The sequence below is a fragment of the Callorhinchus milii genome, unplaced genomic scaffold (assembly GCF_018977255.1).
Source record: "Callorhinchus milii isolate IMCB2004 unplaced genomic scaffold, IMCB_Cmil_1.0 Scaffold30, whole genome shotgun sequence".
Lineage (NCBI taxonomy): Eukaryota > Metazoa > Chordata > Chondrichthyes > Chimaeriformes > Callorhinchidae > Callorhinchus > Callorhinchus milii.
Genome location: NW_024704771.1, coordinates 2,112,533 through 2,132,068, shown reverse-complemented (window position 1 = coordinate 2,132,068; position 19,536 = coordinate 2,112,533). Strand labels below are relative to the sequence as shown.

Below are 19,536 nucleotides of genomic sequence, written 5' to 3'. Positions count from 1 at the left end.
AACAAGATTCCATTTATAAAGCGCCTTTCACGTAAGGAGGACGTCCCAAGGCGCTGCACAGTTGGGTCAGGACCCGAGCAGGGGGGAAATGGTCAGGGGAGGGGAGGGAAGGGAGGGAGCGAGGAGGGGGGAAATGGTCAGGGTGAGGGGAGGGAAGGGAGGGAGCGAGGAGGGGGAAGAGAGTCGAGAGGGGAGCTGAAGGCTCGGTCAAAGAGAAAGGTTTTGAGACCGGCCTTGAAGGAGGAAAGGGAGGAAGCGGCGAAGGCACTGGGGGATGGAGTTCCAGAGCCTGGGGGCTGAGAGGCTGAAGGCTCGACCACCGATGGTAGGGCGGTTGGGGGGGGGACGTGGAGCAGACCGGAGCCAGAGGAACGGAGGGTACGGGCAGGTAGGTAGGGGATAGTAGGTTGGAGAGGTAGGAGGGAGCGAGGCCATGAATGGCCTTGTAGGTGAGGATGAGGATCTTGAAATCAATCCTCTGGGGGATGGGGAGCCAGTGGAGGCGAGAGAGGGTGGGAGTGATGTGGTCGCGGTGTCTGGTGCGGGACAGTACACAAGCTGCAGAGTTCTGAATGACCTGCAGTGTGGAGAGAGGTGGCGGGAAGGCCGAGGAGGAGAGAGTTCCCATAGTCCAGCCTTGAGGTGACAAAAGCGTGAACCAGGGTTTCAGCAGCGTGAGGGGTGAGGTAGTGCCGTAGTCTGGCGATGTTCCGGAGGTGATGGAAGGCGGTGCCAGTTGTGGTGCGGTTGTGAGGGAGAAAGGACAGCTCGGGGTCGAACAAAAGCTCAGTTACTAATCTCACACAGAGACTGAGCTGAGTTACTATCCTCAGTCTGGTGATTTGGAAGGACATCGCAAAGGTATGAAAATTGTTGGAATTGGGCCAAATGTCCCCACTTCTAACACAGCGTTAAACAGCAGTTTATTAGCCCTTCATTCTAAGTTTACCACTCCCAGTTTTACCATGACAATTTCCTGGTCAACAATTTAGCTGTTGTTGGGAAATTGTTGTGCGCTAATTGGATTCACAAGGGCACTCTGGATATATCCCTGGTACCCGTGTACCCAGTCCACCCCTGACCAAGGACCCATCGGTGCCTATTCAGATGGGTGTTAAAGAACCTATAACACTGTTCGAAAAGACAAGGAAGTTGCTCTTGGTGTTCTGGCCAACAATCCCACAGACAGAGTTATTCACTCCATTGTGGTTTGTCAAACATCACTGTGCACACGTTGGCTCCTGTATTCACTTACAAAACACACTTCACTGTGAATCCTGTGAAGTGCTTTGCGATGTTCTCCTGACATGAAAGGCACTTCTCAAATGTAAGGTTATTATTGTTGTTTTACTGTGAACATTGGAGTGAAGTTTCCATGTACAACACCACTATCTGCCGGCAGTAACACGGTACTGGAGGTTTATATATTTAACACTATATGTGGCGTAACTGTTATTTTAATCCACAGTAACTTTCAACAAATGATTCTATTCCTCAAATTACACCACAACATCCATCAGGAAAGACGAGGAAATGTTTAATCTATTTCTCTGTCTGTAATAAAGTGTTACCGCAGGAGTTTAAAATACTTGATTTTTCATACTTTTACCAGAATATATACAACTATACCGGGAAGGTCTTCAATTATGTGGAGAGACTATAGAGGCTGGACTTTTCTCCTTAGAGCAGAGAAGTGGAAATTTAATTGAGATGTTGAAAATTATGAAGGGTTCTGATAGAATAGGGAGAAACTGTTTCCTCTAGTGGGTGGTTTGGTAACCAGAGAACATAGATCAATAATAATTAACAAAAGAACTAGAGGGAAGATGAGTAGAATTTTTCAAGCTTTCCCACTGCTTTTTCAGCTAGGACAACAACAGCAACAACAAATTACATTTGCACAGTTGCATCCTTCACGTCGGGAGAACGTCCCAAGGTGCAAGACAGTCAGGGAGTTGGACCTGAAGAGGGTGTTGGGATCAGGAGTGATGGAGGGCAGAGAGAAGAGGGAGGAAGTGGAGGGAGGAATGAGAGGGCCCGAAGAGGGAGGTGGGGAGGGAGTGGTTTTAGGAAGGACCGAGTTAGCAGATTGTAATGAAGAGGTGTATGAGTGTTTTGGCCGCCTGAGATGTGAGGCAGTGGTAGACTCGGGCAAAGTTGCGGAGGTGGGGTAAGTCAGAGCGGGTCATGACACAGATGTGGGGGAGAAAGGACAGTTGAGTCGATGAAGGTGCCTCAGTTCCTGACTGGCTTGGTGAGGTGGAGTGTGCTTGGATAATGTTGCTGTCAGTGCCTGAGGTGTGGAGGCATTGGAGTGAGCCAATCAGTAGAGCCTTGTTCGTGCTGACGATCAACTGCAGAAAGTTGGCGCTCTTCCAGGACTTGGTGTCCAACAGGCAGTCTGTCAGGACATCATAGACCTGGGATCGAGGGTGGAGGCTGAGAGATAGAATTGGGTGTCATCCACATATATGTGGTATGATGTAAAGTGAAACTGGGTGTTGTGGCTTCGGAGAGGGGGGACGGTGATCCAATTTTTGGTGAGGAAGAGGATGTCAATGTATTTGACGACAATTAGTTCATGGATGTTAAGTGCTTTACTGGAGAGGGAACGGACATTTTGTAGGGTGTTTGGAGGGGACAGATTGCCGAGGAGTTTGAAGGATTGCGTGGTGGGGGAAAGGAGGAGAATTAACAGGAAGAGAGGGAATGTGAATTGAGAGATTAAAATCCGTGATCTGGGACCCACAGACCTTGTAGGGAAAGTGGGGGGATGGGGCTGTCAGGGTGACTGCTGGACAGCCAACGGCTTGTACCATAATGAGCCCGGTGGAGAATTCCCTGGAGCACAGGGAAGCTGTGGGATGGGCCTGGATGGAGAGGAAGCCGTGTGGGCGATAGGAAAATAGAAGCGAGCGGGAGTAACGCAGGATGTGCGACAGGGATGGGGGCATTTGGGGGATGGCAGCTCAGGTCAGGGAGGGGATCCGGGGCGTTGGGAACAGCGCTGATTGTTGGAAAGACAATTATGAGAAGGTTTGATAGAGAGAGAGGAGAGAGGACTGGAAAGGGAAGGATCGCTGTGAAGAGGGTGGAGTCGATTCCCACATTTCGTTGCAAAAGGCACCTCCACCTCTTGGAGCAGCTCAGCCCAAGGTCCCAGACACAAAGTGCAGCCAGTGACAGAGGCTCAGGTGGGTAACAATGGCGGGGGCTGGGAGCCACAATGCATCGCGCCAGAGAAAGCCCTCTATCTCAAGCGCTGGGCATCTCCACGCATGCGCTGCTCCGGCACTGCAGCGCTCGGCAAAGGAACGGGCAGTGCGCGTGCGCGGAGTCACGCAGAGATAGAGCGCTTTCATCCGCGCAGTGCATTATGGCTCCCGGGCACCGCCATTGCTGCTGTCCATTCCGGTCAGTGTCAGCAACACAAACCCCCGCACAGGCGGCGCTTCCTCTTGTCCCCGTCTCACACCCTCCCACTGTGGAAATGTCATGACTATTATTATTATTACCTTCTGATCCAGGCCCAGGGGGAAGATCACAGCCACAAAACTCCCAAACAAGCATTCTGCTGAATTCTGGGTCTGGACACAGCCCCAAAGCCTGAGAGTGACAGCGGTTTGTGGGAGTGAGCGGTGGAGGGGGACATGGCCGGCAGAGAGCAGGACCAGAGCTTAGCAGAGGATCTCACTTGCCCCGTTTGCCTTGACCTGTTCAACGATCCGGTTTCTCTGGTTTGCGGCCACTATTTCTGCCGCTCGTGTATCGCAGGCTGTTGGGAGAGGCAGGAGGCTCATTCCTGCCCGGAGTGTCGTCGGGCGTGTCCGGGAAGGGAGCTGAGAGCCAGTCGACCTCTGGCTAATCTGTCCGAAAGAGCTAGAAATCTGTCTGGATCCGAAACGGGGAGAAAGGGAACATTGTTGTGGTGATCATCGGGAAGAGCTGAAGCTGTTTGGTGAAACAGATAAGAAATTGATCTGTTTGATGTGTTTCTTTTCTCCCGAGAGACAGAATCACAAATCGCACAGCGTCATGTCGGTAGACAAAGCTGCTGAGATCTACAAGGTAAACAAGGAACACAGTCTATAACTTGACTGCTGTTCTCTCTTTCTTTCACCAGCCGAGTGTCTGAAACACACTGAAGCCCATTGCTGAGCTTAAGAGAATCTGAATATTGCCGTGTGTCCCCAGAGCGATGCACCCTGCTACAAATTCTGTAGAATATTAGGCATTAGTTGGCAAGAGCTAAGGCTTTGGTATCCCAGAGTATATGTCGAGATAGCTACTTAAGTTTAACCAGGTAAACGGCGTCACTGGTCATTGGGAGCGCTGTCTGACAGGCTGCCCCCTGCGTGTTCTCTCTGCTCACACTGATACAGTTAGAGATGTGTTGATTTCCACTTTGATTGCAGGAAAAACTGAAAACATCTTTCAATTTGGTTCTGAAGAGAAAAGACGCTGTTCTTCGAGCTGAATTTGAGCAAAAAGAGAAGATTTCTGCCGTGAAAGTAAGTTGCTGTGTGATAGGAGTCGGCCCACAGTCTCACCTCCGAGTTGGAAAGTTGTGGGATTCATCCCCACTACGGGCTCTCAGTCGTGTTTCTCTCTTTACCGTGTGATGTCTGGGCTCTCAGTCGTATTTCTCTCTTTACCGTATGATGTCTGGGCTCTCAGTCGTGTTTCTCTCTTTACTGTGGCCCGTTGTGATATCTGACGCTTCATTTTACAGAAACAGGCGAGCAGTCTGCAGAACAACGTCACGGCTGAGTTTGTTAAAATGTATCAGAGCCTCAAAGACACAGAGCAGCGTGTAATGCGAGAGCTCAGAGAGCGAGAAGAGGAGATTTTACAGCGAATGGAAGAAGCTTTCTCAGGGTTTGAAGAGCAGTTAAAATCTATTGACCGAGAATTAGCAATGTTACAGAACCGAATGGATGAACACGACTCGGGCTCCTTTCTGAGGGTAAGAAACAGAGATTATAATATGATAATAATTCTTGCATTTTATACGGCACCTTTGACTTCTGGAGAAGTTCTCAAAAGCGATTCACAGAATCCACTGTAAAGTGTAGTGACTGGACTTTGTAGGCAAATGCAACAGCCAATTTCCGCAGCAAAACAGTCCCCAAAACAGCCTTGAAGTGAACGACCAACTATATTTGGGAGAAAATCCCTTCACATTTCCAATCGTTTCTAGGATCTTTAACATCCACCTGAACAGGTGCAGACAGCACCTCGGGTTTATGTCTCATCCAAAATACACCTGACAATGCTGTGCACCTCCCAACTCTGTAAAACTAACAACGTAACAGAGTGAATTTCAGCTCAGCCCTTACATTCACCTACAAAACACACATTCCCTACTTTGTGGTAAATCCCATGAAGCGCTTTGAGACGTCCTCCTGACGTGAAAGGCTCTGTACCAAAAGCAAAGCTCCTTCTTCTTATCTTGGGTAAAGCTCCCCGAGTGAGCCACCGTGTGGAGATTATTCCGCAAACTGAGGGTTACCTGGCTGTGAACTCTGACCTCTCTGTATTTTGTTTCATTTCAGGAGGAAGCTTCTCGGAAGATCAGGTCTGACCTATTCATACAAACTGTTTCACTCATTAATGTCAAAGCAGTAACCACGAGATATTCATGTTAATCTGTTATCTTTGCAGCATCAGTGAAGTCTGGATTGAGCCATCAGTGGTACAAGGAGATCTGACTTTGGCAATACCCAAAGGGCTTTTGCAGCTCACAGTGTGGAGAGAAATGATCAACATGACCAGCCTTGGTAAGGAGATCCTACATCATCCCGCACCGTAAAGCCCTCACTGGGCGGCAGATGCAGAGTTGATTTGATCAGCAGTCGTGTGTCTATCACATGTTTAAACCCATCACCGCGCTTCAGAGTCTCCAAACCAGACTGAGTTCCGCAAACGTATGTCACCTTCGCAATGAAGTTTCCCTGTATCTGGAATGGAAACTATTAGTCAGAGGCTTGTAAGAGCCAAGGCTTGGGGACCCCTGATAGGGTGTATTGGTTGGGATAACTGCTGATGTTTAGCAGCAGTGCAGGCGCAAAGGGCCGAAAGGTCCATTTCCACCCAACACTAGATTTGAAGGTCTGGAGATCCGCTAAACTTCAGCATTGCTCACCATGTTCACCAGTGTCCTGACTGCAGGTCTCCAGGAGCTCATACACAGACAGAGAGACACAGGGACAGGGAAAGTCAAACACACGGACAGAGACACACGGACACACACACACACACAGATAGAGAGAGAGACACACACAGGGACACAGAAAGACACACACACACACAGGTAGAGAAAATCACACACCGACAGAGACACAAACACACAAAGAGAGAGAGACACACACTCGGGGACAGAGACAGACGCACTTTTTCACAGTGAATGACTTTCTATTGGCCCGGCCCAGGAGCCAGGGTGGCTGGCCTGCCATCAGCAGCCACTTTTGCAAAAGGAAAATTATTCAGTGTTTATATTAATCTCTCCACAATCAACAATCGCTCACTGTGTTATTTCTCTCTCTCAGCTCCGGCCTCTCTGACTCTGGATCCTGACACAGCTCATCCCTGCCTCGTCCTGTCTGAGGACCTGACCGGCGTGAGAGTCGGAGATAAACCGCAGCAGCTCCCTGACTCTTCGAAGAGGTTTAGTAAATATCTCTTTGTCCTGGGATCTAAGGGCTTCACATCAGGGAGACATTACTGGGAGGTGCAGGTGGTCAACAAGAATGTGTGGACAGTTGGAGTGGCCAGAGAGTCTATCAACAGGAAACAACGAACCACATGGTCACCAGAGGGTGGGGTCTGGGCTGTGGAGCTCGGGGGCAGGGGTTTTGAGGCTTTGGCCTCACCTCCCACCCGCCTGCCTCTGACAGTGATACCTGGGAAGATTGGAGTTTACCTGGACTATGAGGGGGGTCAGGTGTCGTTTTACAACGCTGATGACATGTCTCATCTCCATACTTTCACTAACACTTTCACTGAGAAACTTTATCCTCTGTTCAATCCTGGGTATTATATTGTAGGGAAAAATTCTGAGCCTCTGATAATCTGCCGGTCTCAGGATAAACCTGTCTCAGCCTGGCTCAGTCAGTAGTGCTTTGGCCTCTGAGTCTGATGGTTGTAGGTTCAAGCCACATGTTGGGGACTTTACACTCATTGCGCTCCAGTGCATTTGTGATGGTATTAGTGGGGCCTGGATGGGTCGGCTCAACAACAGCGACTTTCATTTATGTAGCGCGCGCTCACTCTGGGCAGTCGGTATCTTGTCTTGCCTGGCGTTCCACTCTCTGAATTATTCCCGCATTTTTTGTGAGCGGCAGCGCACGCGACCAAAGGTATAAACACTGGGTGATTGAGGCAGGCACAGCTGTATCCTGGTTATAAATTACACAGCTAATAATATGAAATCCATCAGCTAACCCTCCCAGCTCATCCCAAAAGTGCATTGCTTTGTTGTAATGTATTATGAGTCTGACTTAATGTAAGGCTTTGGGTTGTTGCCAATTGCGTGCTGGTGACCAATGAAATAGTATGATAGTCGCGGAACTGAGAGGAGATGCAGTGCAGAAGAAGAGCGGTTGACAGTATCAAAGGCAGCAGTGAGATCAAAAAGGACAAGGAGACAGAGAGAGCCCCAGTCACAGATGGAGACAATGTCGTTTGGAACTTTGACCAAGACTGTCTCTGTGCTGTGGGCAGCACCGAAACCAGGTTGGAGGGGTTCACACAGAGAATGGCGGGAGAGGAAAGAACAAAGCTGGAAAGCAACGACTCTTTCCAGGACCTTAGAGAGAAAAGGAAGGTTCAAGATGGGATGGTAGTTGGAGAACAGAGTTGGGTCAAGCGAAGGTTTTTTGAGGGTGGGCTTAACGGAGGCAGGGATCTCTCTCTCCCTCTGTTACGATCCTCCAGAGGATGGGGGAGAGGGAGGTAAGCAAATTCTCCTTGAAGCTGAACCGACTCCAAGGTGATATGCTTGGAAACCAAACATCAGTATCAGGTTAATCCTCTGTGGCTGTCTCAGTGGTCTGGTTCCAGAGCCAAGCAGGAGGAGCACTGGGGCATTCTTCCTATTCATCTCCTGTTAACTGTGCCAGGCAAAGCCCCATTGGGGCTGCAAACCAAAGCCCTCATGGGTAAGATTGCTTGAGCTGGACAAGCAGCGGGAAACATTCTTCTCAATCTACCATCCTGTGGAGGCGGGATTTGTTGCATACGATTCATAATTTCTAAAGGTACCTATTTTGTATCCTACCTTCGCAAACTATCTTATATAACCAGCCTGCTTCACAAAAATTTACTCTTTTAACGATTCCTTCAGCTTCAGAGATACCTTTAAATTATATTACAGTGGAATCTGCTTTTGCCCAGTCCTGGGTAAGCTCGGACATCTGGTAAATAAAATAAAATAACAGGCGCAGATTTGTTTGTATTCTTGTTTTAAATATACCTGTTAATTCAGATGAAAATCCAGTTAATCCGTGTAAAATGATGCGCTGGTCACCGCTGAATGTACTCACTCGATCTTCCTGTTCTCGAACCTTCAGCCGTGAGGGGTTCCCGGATGTCGATTGGAGTAGTGAAATTATGATCGACAGTGGTCTCCAGCCATTCACGAGTGACTGGAGTTGTGCTGTCAATCAGTGAGGGGGCAGAGCAACGGGGAAGAACACGGGAGGGAAATCGTGATTGACTGACAGCTGAGCCACATGTGATTGAGTGGAGAACATCCATTCACAAGTGGCTGCAGACAGTCAATCACCTGGAGCCTCCGCCAGTTGTTCTCCTTCCCATCCGAAGGGAATGGCAGTGGGAGGGAGGAATCCCCATCAGCGCTCCTCTGCTGGGCAGGAAAGCACTGACTGCACTGTATAACTGGCAGCCAAACAAAGTAAATATATTTTACTGAATTCTGTGAGTGTTTTAATGTTAACCGGTCAGTGAACATTGCTTCAAGTGAAACAGCATTATCAGGTATTATTATAAGGTGTCGGTGAGCTGCTCCGCTCGGCAGGAATGGTGTTCGGGTAACCTGGGACACCTCTTATATTGGACAAAATGTCCAACCAGCAACTACCCTCCCCACCCACCAACTGGTCCATCTGATAACCAGCTTCCACTGTAATTGTATTCAATTCTGTTGAATTCTGTTGATACCTATTTATACCCATTGACTGTTCAACAATATTTCCTTTTACTACTCAAACCCAAATAATCTTCAAATACTATTGACACTATTGACATCCGGTCGTCACCACAGATAACCGACGCCATCTCCTCCTCCTCGTGTGAAGCTCTTCCTGCGGGAGGTAAGACAGCAGCTGCCGGGACTCGCTCCTCGAGCACTGTCCGCCCTTCCCGCACTTGTGTGGTGTGTGCGGTAAACCAGTGACCCCCAGGACCCGCTGTGTGTGGCGGCCACTGTGTCCCTTCACACACTTCCCGCCTGTGGCAGGTGGTCAGACCGCGGCTCTCAGGCCCAGAGCCGTGTCCGGAGCCACTGCCTCCCGTTCCCGCTGTGTGTGTCAGTCTGTGTGAGGAGCGGTGACGGCTCCGCTGTCCTGTCACAGCCTTTGTGCTTCTTCTCTGCCCAGTTTCCCACCTTCAGCGGCTCCCACCGGTGTGTGGAGTGTGTGGTGTCGGTGTGCGGTCACTGTGTGTGTGTGTGTGTGTTGGGGTCCGGGGGGGGAGCGCGGGGTCGGTCCTCCGCTCCTCACTTACCAACTCTCGCGCTCTTCTCGGGTCCTGACCCCCAAAGCGCTGTCACGCGGTGTCGGCACATGCGCACTGTTCCCGCCGTCTCCGTCTCGCGCGGCCCCGCCTTCCCGCGCGTGCGCGCTGTGTCCCGTCTCCAACCGTCACTCGGTCCCGCGCTCCCGCGCTTTCCCGCCGGGGACCGGACTCGGGAAGGTGCGCATGCGCGGGGGGAGGGCGGGAACATTCCAGAAGCGCCGAAGGTCAGAAAAGCGCTCGAGCGACGGTCCCTCTGACACCTCCGCCCCAACTGGTGAGAATATGGTATAAAGTCACTATAGTCAACAGCAATGGCACATATACTGTTATATTCATTACATATTCAGTGGGAAATCCTTTCATTGAAGATTCAATCACTTATTGTATTTAATGACATTAAATACATTATTATTATCTGTGACTATCAACAGCTTCACATCAAAGGGGTTTTCTACACCAACACCGAGATTCCCAACTCGGCGGCCGTGTGGCCATGAGCCCCGGGGGGTGAGGGTCAGGGGGTGAGGGTCAGGGGTGTGTGTGTCGGGGTGAGGGTCAGGGTGTGAGGGTCAGGGGGTGAGGGTCAGGGGTGTGTGTGTCAGGGGGTGAGGGTCAGGGGGTGAGGGTCAGGGGTGTGTGTGTCGGGGTGAGGGTCAGGGGTGTGAGGGTCAGGGGTGTGTGTCGGGGTGAGGGTTAGGGGTGTGTGTGTCAGGGGGTGAGGGTCAGGGGTGTGTGTGTCAGGGGGTGAGGGTCAGGGGTGTGTGTCAGGGGGTGAGTGTCGGGGTGAGGGTCGGGTGTGTGTGTCAGGGGGTGAGGGTTAGGGGTGTGTGTGTCGGGGTGAGGGTTAGGGGTGTGTGTGTCAGGGGGTGAGGGTCAGGGGTGTGTGTCAGGGGGTGAGTGTCGGGGTGAGGGTCGGGTGTGTGTGTCAGGGGGTGAGGGTTAGGGGTGTGTGTGTCAGGGTGTGTGTGTTGGGGTGAGGTTCAGGGGTGAGTGTCGGGGTGAGGGTCGGGTGTGTGTGTCAGGGTGTGTGTGTTGGGGTGAGGTTCAGGGGTGTGTGTCAGGGGGTGAGGGTTAGGGGTGTGTGTGTCGGGGTGAGGACGCGGTGTCGGCACATGTGCACTTTTCCCGCTGATCCTGGTCTCTGTCTCGAGCTTCCCCTCCTTCCCGCGTGTGTGCGCTTTGTCTTTCTCCAACTGTCACTCGGCTGTCGCTTGTGCGCTTTTCTGCCGGGGTCCAGGCTCGGGAAGGTGCACATGCACTGGGGGAGGGCGAGGAACATTCGAGAACAACAACAAAATTACATTTGTGAAGCGCGTTTCACGTCAGGAGGACGTCCCAAGGCGCTGGACAGAGAGAGTTCCAGACCTGAGCTGGTGGTTGGAGTCAGTGAGGGTGGAGAGCAGTGGGGGAAGCGGAGACATCAAAGGCACGATCAAAAAGGTGTTCTTCTCCACCATCTCTACTCTCAGCTCTACTGTCATAGTTCTGCCTTTGCTTGGCTTCAATTTTACCTTTCCCACTGTCTGCGCTTTGTATCCACCAACACCAGAAGAATGCAAACAATTGGAGACTAACGACATTGTAGAGAAATACTGTTGGGATAGAGGACTGATGAAGGGATAACCTACAATAAGGGTAAAAACAAATGGTCAAACTGTTCATAAAGCCCTTTAGACGATGCCTGAAGCAACGAAAGAGAGGTCAAAAGAATCATTAAACAACATGGAAAAGGATTAGATGACTGACTGAATGAGTGCTTTGGTGGTCCTGGGACCCACTGCAGTTCCTCTTGTCACCACCAGAAGGCGGCAGCACCACCTCCGCACAGCAATGTCTCCACTTATTAGACTTGAAGTTTACATTCAATAACTTGCATTTATATAGCGTCCTTCACACGGGGCAGCGTTCCGGAGCGCTTGACAGCGGTGGAGTCTGACCCCAGTCCAGGGAGAGAGGGAGGGGGGAGGTGACGGTGAGCGCAATCAAAAAGTAAGGTCTTTAGATGGGATTTGAAAGTGAGGAGGGAGGGGACAAGGGGCGGAGGGACTGAGGGAGGGATCCAGAGCTTCCGGGGCGCAGCAGCTAAAAGCACTATCAGTGACATTCATAGTGATTTAGGCGATTCATTGATATGATTTCTCCGGTCGGTTCTTTATTCGCACAATTATGTAATGCGCAGAGAGTGTACATTTGTGCAATTTCCACTTTACAATTATTTGCAATTATCCCAAAATGTATCCAGTTTGTACATTTCCATATCTTTGCTGAACATATCACTTTACTCTCAATGCCATTGTCAAGTAAAGGTGAAAACTTCTGACAAGATCACGCTGCCAAGCTCGGCAGATTGACACCCACCCAAATTTCCCATGTTCCAGATAAGCGGCCTGTAAAATTTAACCACTTCACCCCCGGATACATCAAGTATATGCGAAGTTCCCGCCCAGACCATAATAATCCCTGTTTTTGATTTCGGGCTAAATCACATCATCGAAACGTCTCAAAAAACTTCACACGATTTTACATTAAGAGTAATATGATACAATGTGTTTTGCTCACCCATAAAACACACAGTCACTGCACCTTGCAGTGTATCCTGGGATGTCATCCCAAAGTGAAAGCTGCTTTTCCAAATGTACGGATTTTTATTATTATTCCTGTCATACAATTTACACTTATAAAGAGCTTTCACGTCAGGAGGTTATCCCAAAGCACTTGATTGCACACAAACAGCCATGAAGGAAATGACCAATCTTATTTGGGGGATTGTTGGCCAGAACACTGGGAGAAACTCGCTTCCCCTCTTTGAACCGTGGGATCTTTCATGTCCACTCCATCTAAAGGAGGGCAACTCTGACAATGCAGAGCTTCCCCCAGGACTGCAACAACAACAACAAGATTACATTTGTATAGTGCCTTTCACGTCGGGATGATGTGCCAACGTATTGGACCGCACTGGAGTCACTGATCTTAAAATCCCCGACGTGGGGATTGAACCCACAATCTTCAGACTCAGAGGCCAGAGCGCTACTGACTGAGCCAGGCTGAGACAGGTTTATCCTGTGACCAGCAGATTGTCAGTGGCTCAGAGTTTTCCCCATCATTATTATACCAGGGACAGAAGAGAGGATAAAGTCTCTCAGTGAAAGTGTTCATGAAAGTGTGGAGATGAGACATGTTGTCAGCATTGTAAAATGACACCTGTCCGCTCTCATAGTCCAAGTAAACTCCGACCTTCCCGGGTCTCTCTCATGGGCAGGACAGTGGGAGGTGAGTTCAGAGCCGCATAATCCCCACACCACAACCGCACAGTCCAGACCCCACCCTCTGGCGACCATTTGATTTGTTGCTTCCTGTCAATGGACTCTGTGGCCAATCCCACAATCCACTCAGTCTTGTTGCCCACCTGCACCTCCCAGTAATGTCTCCCTGATGTGAAGCCCTCAGATCCCAGGACAATGGGATAGTAACTGAACCTCTTCCAGTTGTTACCGAGCTGCTGCTCATTTTTTTCCCCGAATCTCACACTGGTCAGATCCTTAGACAGGATAAGCCAGCGATGGGCTGTGTCAGGATCCAGAGTCAGACGGGCCGGAGCTGAGAGAGAGAGAAAAAACACAGTGAGTGATTACTTTGATTGGGGAGAAATTGATTTTAACACTGAAGCAGCTGCTCGTGATAGACCAGCCACCCTGGTTCCAATAGAAGATCGCACCTCTCTGCTCCCACGAATACCAGTAAGTGGTTTGCTCGGCCCCAGGCCTCTGTGCACGTGACTGGTGTAGCGGCTCTGGACGTGTGTGCGTGGTGATGGGGGTTGGGATGGTGGCAGCACTGCAGGTGGGAAATGGGCTTCACTGGCTGGTGACCACTGCCTAGTGCCTGGCTTTAAGGAGCCGCTGTGGGGCGCGCTGTCTGTGTCTCGCTCCTCTGTCTCTCAGTGTGTCTCTCTCTGTCTGTATGTGGTTCTGTGTGACCATATCTTTCTTCAGGAAAGGTATATTGGCCCTGGAGGGGTGCAGCACAGGTTCATGTTACCAGGTCTTAAAGGGTTAAGATACGAGGATAGGCTACGTAAACTTAGATTGTATTCCCTTGAGATTAGAAGGTTGAGGTGTGATTGGATTGAAGTGTTTAGATGGTGAAGGGATTTGATAGAGTAGTTACAGAGGAGCTATGACCTCTGTTTGGGGAATCTAAAACAAGGGGCATAGTCTTCAAATTAGAACCAGGCCACTTGAGAGTGAAATCAGAAAGCATTTTTTCACTCAAAGGATGGTAGAAATCTGGAACTCTCTCCTCCAAAAGACTATAATAATAATAATCCTTGCATTTGATATAGCGCTTTTCACGTCTTCTCGACGTCTCAAAGCGCTATGGATCTTAATCCATCCACACCGTCAAGTGTGAGGTTGGTAGATTTTTGGTGGTCAGGGTATCAAGGGATATGGGGAAAAAGCGGGAAATTGGAATTGACAGGATGAGTTGAGGAACAGATCGGCCAATTGAATGGCAGAACAGGCTTGAAGGGTTCAATGGCCCACACCTGTTCCTGTGTTCATTTGTGTGTCTGTATCTGTATGCCTTTGTCTCTGTGTTTGTGTATGTCTGTGTGGCTCTCTTTGCTTGTGTGTCTCTCTCTCTCTGAGGGTGAATCTGTATGTGTCTTTCTCTGTCTGAATATTAGTCTCTCTTGGTGTGTGTATCTCTCTCTCGCTGAGTATGCATCTGTGTGTGTGTCTCTCTGTATCTGTGAGTATGTGTCTCGCTCTGTGTTTGTGAGTGTGTGTATCTCTGTGTGTCTGAGAATATCTCTCTCTGTGTCTTTGAGTATGTGTCTCTCTTTGGATGAGTGTCTGTCTGTGTGAGAGCCCCGAGAGGCAGGAGGTGGTGACATCCTGGAACCCAGTCAGGACTGGCGAGACACAGGAAAATTTCTATGTGTAGGTGGAATATATGTTTCCTTACTCCACACAGAGCCTAATAATAATCCCTCCAAAACCAAAAACAATAATAAATTGGTCATTTTCAATCTACGACTGTTGGTGGGACATTGCTGTGCGCAATTGGCTGCCGCGTTTGCCCACACATATACAGTCAATTCACTTTACAGTGTATTCTGTGAAGCGCTTTGGGACGTCCTCCCGACGTGAAAAGCGCTATATCAAATGCAAGGATTATTATTATTATATGTGGAACTCTCAGACTGGTTCAGAGACTCAGAAGAGTACAACAACAAATTGGATTTATATAGCGCCCTCCATGCCAGACGGTATCTCAGAGCGCTTCACAGTAACGGATCCTGGGACCGAGCCAGTGGGAGAGGAAGGAAGGTGACCAAAGGCGCGGTCAAAAAGAAAGGTCTTCAGCAGAGACCTGAAAATAGGAAGGGAGGGAGCGAGACGAAGGGAGTGAGGAAGGGACTTGCAGAACTTCGGGGCATAGTGGCTGAAGGCACGGCTGCTAAGGGTGGAGCGGAGATCTCGGGGGACCAGGAGGAGGAGTGATGGGTTTCCACCTGTGTCAGACACCCGGCTTCTGAGCAAAAACAATCGCCTGCATCTACCACACAGTGAGGTCTTTATAGTGAAGGATGAGGCAGGGACTGTTTACCAAGGCTGATTGTGTGGATCATTTCTCTCCACACTGTGAGGCCTTTGGGTATTGCCAGAGTCAGATTTCCTTGTACCACTGATGGCTCTATCCATTCTTCACTGACACTGCAAAGATGACAACAACAACAAACAAAAAATTACATTTACACTTCAAAAACATGTCCCAAGGAGCTGGACAGTCAAGGTTTTACACCCGAGCCAGAGGTTGGAATCAAGAGGGTTGGAGAGTGGCCGAAGAAGGTCTTGAGATGGGCCTTAAAGGAGGGGAGGGCGATGGGGGGATCTGGGTTGAAGCAGACAGACAGTGTTAATAGGTCACAGAGGTAGGGAGGATCAAGATCTTGGAGGGCATTAAAAGGGAGGGAGGGAGGGAGGGGTGGGGTCCGGACGGGGACAGGGGAAGGTGAGGAGGGGGTGGTGGCAGAAAGGTCACAGGCAGCAGAGTGAATCCTCTCTGACATATTAACATGAACATCTCGTGGTTACTGCTTTGATATTATTGATTGAATCAGTTTGTATGAAGAGAACGTCAGACCTGATCTTCCGAGAAACTTCCTCCTGAAATGAAACAAAACACAGATTGGTCAGAGTTCACAGCCGATAACCCTCAGTGGAACAATCTCCACACGGTGGCTCACTCAGGGAGCTTTACACAAGGTAAAAAGAAGGAGCTTTGCATTTGGTACAGAGCCTTTCACATCGACAGGATGTCTCAATCACTTCACTGGATTCACCATAAAGTGTAGTGACTGGGTGTTTTTGTAGGCGAATGTAAGGGCTGAGCTGAAATTCACTCTGTTTCGTTGTTTGTTTTGCAGAGCTGGGGGAGCACGGAATTATCAGAGGTGCCGTCCTTTGGACGTTAACCCGAGGTGTTGTTTGAGTCTGTTCGGGTGGACGTTAAAGATCCCAGGCACGACTGGAAACATGAAGGGAGTTCCTCACAAATACAATTGGTCATTCACTTCATTGCTGTTTGTGGGACACGTTCTGTCCAAATTCGCTGTTGTGTTTGTCTACAAAATACAGTCACTACACTTTACTGTGAATCACTTTGAGACATTAAAAGGAAATTAAAGGTGCTATATAAAATGCAAGGATTATTATTCAATAAATAAAAACAATCTCCTTTTCTTACCCTCAGAAAGGAGCCCATGTCCTGTTCGTCCATTTGCCTCTGTAACGTTGCTAATTCTTGGTCAATAGATTTTATCTCCTCTTCAAACGCTGTAAAAGCTTCCTCCATTTGGTGTAAAATCTTCTCCTCTCGTTCTCTGAGCTCTCGCACGACACGCTGCTCTGTGTCATTGAGGCACTGGTGCATTTCAACAAACTCAGCCGTGATATCGTTCTGCAGACTCCTCGCCTGTTCCTGTAAAATGAGGTGTCCGACATCACAACGGGCCACAGTAAAGAGAGACACAACTGAGAGCCCAGACAACACGGTAGAGAGAGACACGACTGAGAGCCCAGACATCACACAGTAAAGAGAGCGACACGACTGAGAGACCATAGTGAGGTTGGATTCCACAACACTGTGGCTCATAGGTGAGAGTGCAGGCAATCACAACAGAGTGCAGTCTATCACACAGCAACTTACTTTCAGGACAGAAATCTTCTCTTTTTGTCCAAATTCAGCTCGGAGAACAGCATCCTTTCTCTTGAGAACCAAATTGAAATATGATTTCAGTTTCTCCTGCAATCGAAATGGAAATTGAACAAAACAAACACATTGTTAAACGTGTCAGTGTGACCAGAGAACACACAGCGGGAAGCCTGACAGACAGCGCTCTCAAAGGCCAGCTATGCCGTTTAACTGGTTAAACTTAGTAGCTCCTCCGACACATACTCTGGGATACACAAGCCTTGGCTCTTGTCGGCCTATGCCAAATACTCAACTGATTTGTAAACAGGGTGACACAGGGCAATATTCCGTGTGCAGCAAATGTATCATAGAATCATAATTATCATAGAATCACAGCACAAAAGGAGGCCATTCAGCCCCTCATGTCTGTGAGAAGAGCTATCCCAATCAATCCCACTCCCTCATTCTCTCCCCATAGCCCTGAAAACTTGTCCTTCCCAAATAATTATCTACTTCTCTTAAAAGTTGTTATTGAATCAGCTTCCACCACCCTTTCAGACAATCATTCCAGATCCTAACAACTCGCTGTGTGAAAAATCTCTCCTCCATTTCTTGTAACTATTATCAAACTGTCCTCGGGTTACTGACCCCCCACCCCCGCCAATGGAAATAGTTTCTCCCATGTATCCCAATCACCGCCTGGTTTGGATTCTCTTAAGGACAGCAATAGTTTCCACATGTGTCAGACACTCGGCTCAAGAAAGAGAGAATTTCAGTAATATTATAAAATCCGCTCCTTGTGTACCTTGTAGATCTCAGCAGCTTTGTCTATCGACATGACATTGTGTGACTTGTGATTCTGTTCCTCCGGATAAATCAGACACATTAAACAGATCAATTTCTCATCCGTCTCACAAAACAGCTTCAGCTCTTCCCGATGATCATCACAATAATGTTTCCTTTCTCCCCGTTTCGGATCCAGACTGAGATTCCGAGCTTTTTCAGCCAGACTGGCCAGAACTCGATTGGGCTTCAGCTCACTTCCTGGACACAACTGGCGACACTCCGGACAGGAGTGAGCCTCCTGCCTCTCCCAAAACCCTGCGATACACGAGCGGCAGAAGTTGTGGCCGCACAACAGATAAACCGGATGCCGGAACAGGTCAAGGCAAACGGGGCAAGTGAGATCCTCTGCTAAGCTCTGGTCCTGCTCTCTGCCGGCCATGTCCCCCTCCACCGCTCACTCCCACAAACTGCTTTCACTTTCAGGCTTTGGGGGTGTGTCCAGACCCAGAGTTCAGCAGAAGCTGCTTGTTTGGGAGTCTTGTGGCTGTGATCTTCCCCCTGGGCCTGGATCAGCGCCGCCTGTGCGGGGGTTTGTGTTGCTGACACTGACCGGAAGGAACAGCAGCAATGGCGGTGCCCTGAGGCCACAATGCACTGCGCGGGTGAAAGCGCTCTATCCGACTCTACCCTTTTTCTCTGACTCTCTCTCACTCCTCTCTGATTCTCTTTCACTCTCATGCACTCTCTCTGACTCGCTCTCACTCCCTCTCACTCTCTCCCTCTCTGACTCGCTCTCACTCCCTCTCACTCTCTCCCTCTCTGACTCGCTCTCACTCCCTCTCACTCTCTCCCTCTCGCTCACTTCACCCAGTTGTTGGTCGATTGCTGGGTCACTTTTCCAGGGAAAATAATCCCTACAACAATAATAATAATGTGGTTATTTCAATCCATGACTGTTTGTGAGGACGCAGCTGTGCACAATCAGCTGCTGCACTTCGCCCACAAAATATACAGTCACTACACTACCCTAGAGTATATCTTGTGAAGCCCTTTGAGACACCTTGAATAAGTGGTAAGTCGCTATATTAAATGCTAGGATTATTGTTAATGTTATTCTCTCTCTACATATCAGATTGGGCTCTTGTCGAGCGTGGGTTCGATGCCCAAGCGGCGAAACCTCAGGCAACTTTCCTTACTCTACATGCCTCTGTTTACCAAGCAGTACATAGCAACCATTTTAGTCGCATTCTGTGGGGAATAATCCCTTAAAAAAAGAATTTGGACACTGCATTTGTGGGACACCTCTGTGTAATTGACTGCCACAGTCAATTCACTTTACATGATATTGTGTGAAGCTCTTTGGGACGTCTGAAAGATGTGATAAGGTGCTATGTCAAATGTAAGAATTATTATTACATTCAGGTCTTGACTCCTGTCACCCACCTCACCTGCTCTCTCTCTTCGGCCCTTCCACAGACTTCCCTCTGCTCCAGCCCTGGGCCTCCTCCACCCGGAGCTCCGCAACACTTGACAATGGTTGTCCCAGAGCAGCCACCCCGACTGCCCCATCATCACCGCACTGCAAGGGCTGCCTCCCCTACCTCCAACAGCTAAACCCACCCCTTCTCTCACTTCCCACATCCTTCCCAACTGAATTAAAAAAGAAATAACTTGGTCACTCAATCCAAGAGTGTTTGTGGTTCAATGGTGTATGCATTTGACTGCCATACTCTGCTCACAAAATACACAGTCAATGCACTTCACAGTTTATTCTGTGAAGCCCTTTGAAATTTG

The 19,536-nt window shown here is 49.3% G+C and overlaps 3 protein-coding genes across 4 annotated transcripts in view; 1 reads left to right on the top strand and 2 right to left on the bottom strand.

Annotated features, from left to right (window-relative positions):
- The window catches only part of LOC103172580 (butyrophilin subfamily 1 member A1), a 20,933-nt gene extending 17,343 nt beyond the window's left edge, over positions 1–3,590 (bottom strand). The window contains exon 1 of one of the 2 annotated variants that reach the window (XM_042344823.1): positions 3,516–3,590. The gene's annotated coding sequence lies outside the window, so the exon portion shown is untranslated. The remainder of the gene's footprint in view (positions 1–3,515) is intronic. The other variant, XM_042344821.1, reaches the window with a different exon arrangement.
- Positions 3,279–7,808, top strand: LOC121851168 (zinc-binding protein A33-like). Its single transcript, XM_042344773.1, has 7 exons — positions 3,279–3,414; positions 3,845–4,068; positions 4,416–4,511; positions 4,733–4,966; positions 5,556–5,578; positions 5,665–5,780; positions 6,549–7,808. Exons 1-7 carry the CDS (start codon positions 3,279–3,281, stop codon positions 7,115–7,117), a joined length of 1,398 nt encoding a protein of 465 aa, XP_042200707.1. The 3' UTR covers positions 7,118–7,808.
- A 4,080-nt stretch (positions 7,809–11,888) lies between these two features.
- On the bottom strand, positions 11,889–18,327 carry LOC103190893 (zinc-binding protein A33-like). The gene is made up of 6 exons (XM_007911806.2): positions 17,762–18,327; positions 16,972–17,067; positions 16,510–16,743; positions 15,907–15,929; positions 15,370–15,476; positions 11,889–13,353 (listed from the first exon to the last, which is right to left on the bottom strand). Exons 1-6 carry the CDS (start codon positions 18,179–18,181, stop codon positions 12,968–12,970), a joined length of 1,266 nt encoding a protein of 421 aa, XP_007909997.2. The 5' UTR covers positions 18,182–18,327; the 3' UTR covers positions 11,889–12,967.
- Between the last annotated feature and the right edge of the window lie 1,209 nt (positions 18,328–19,536).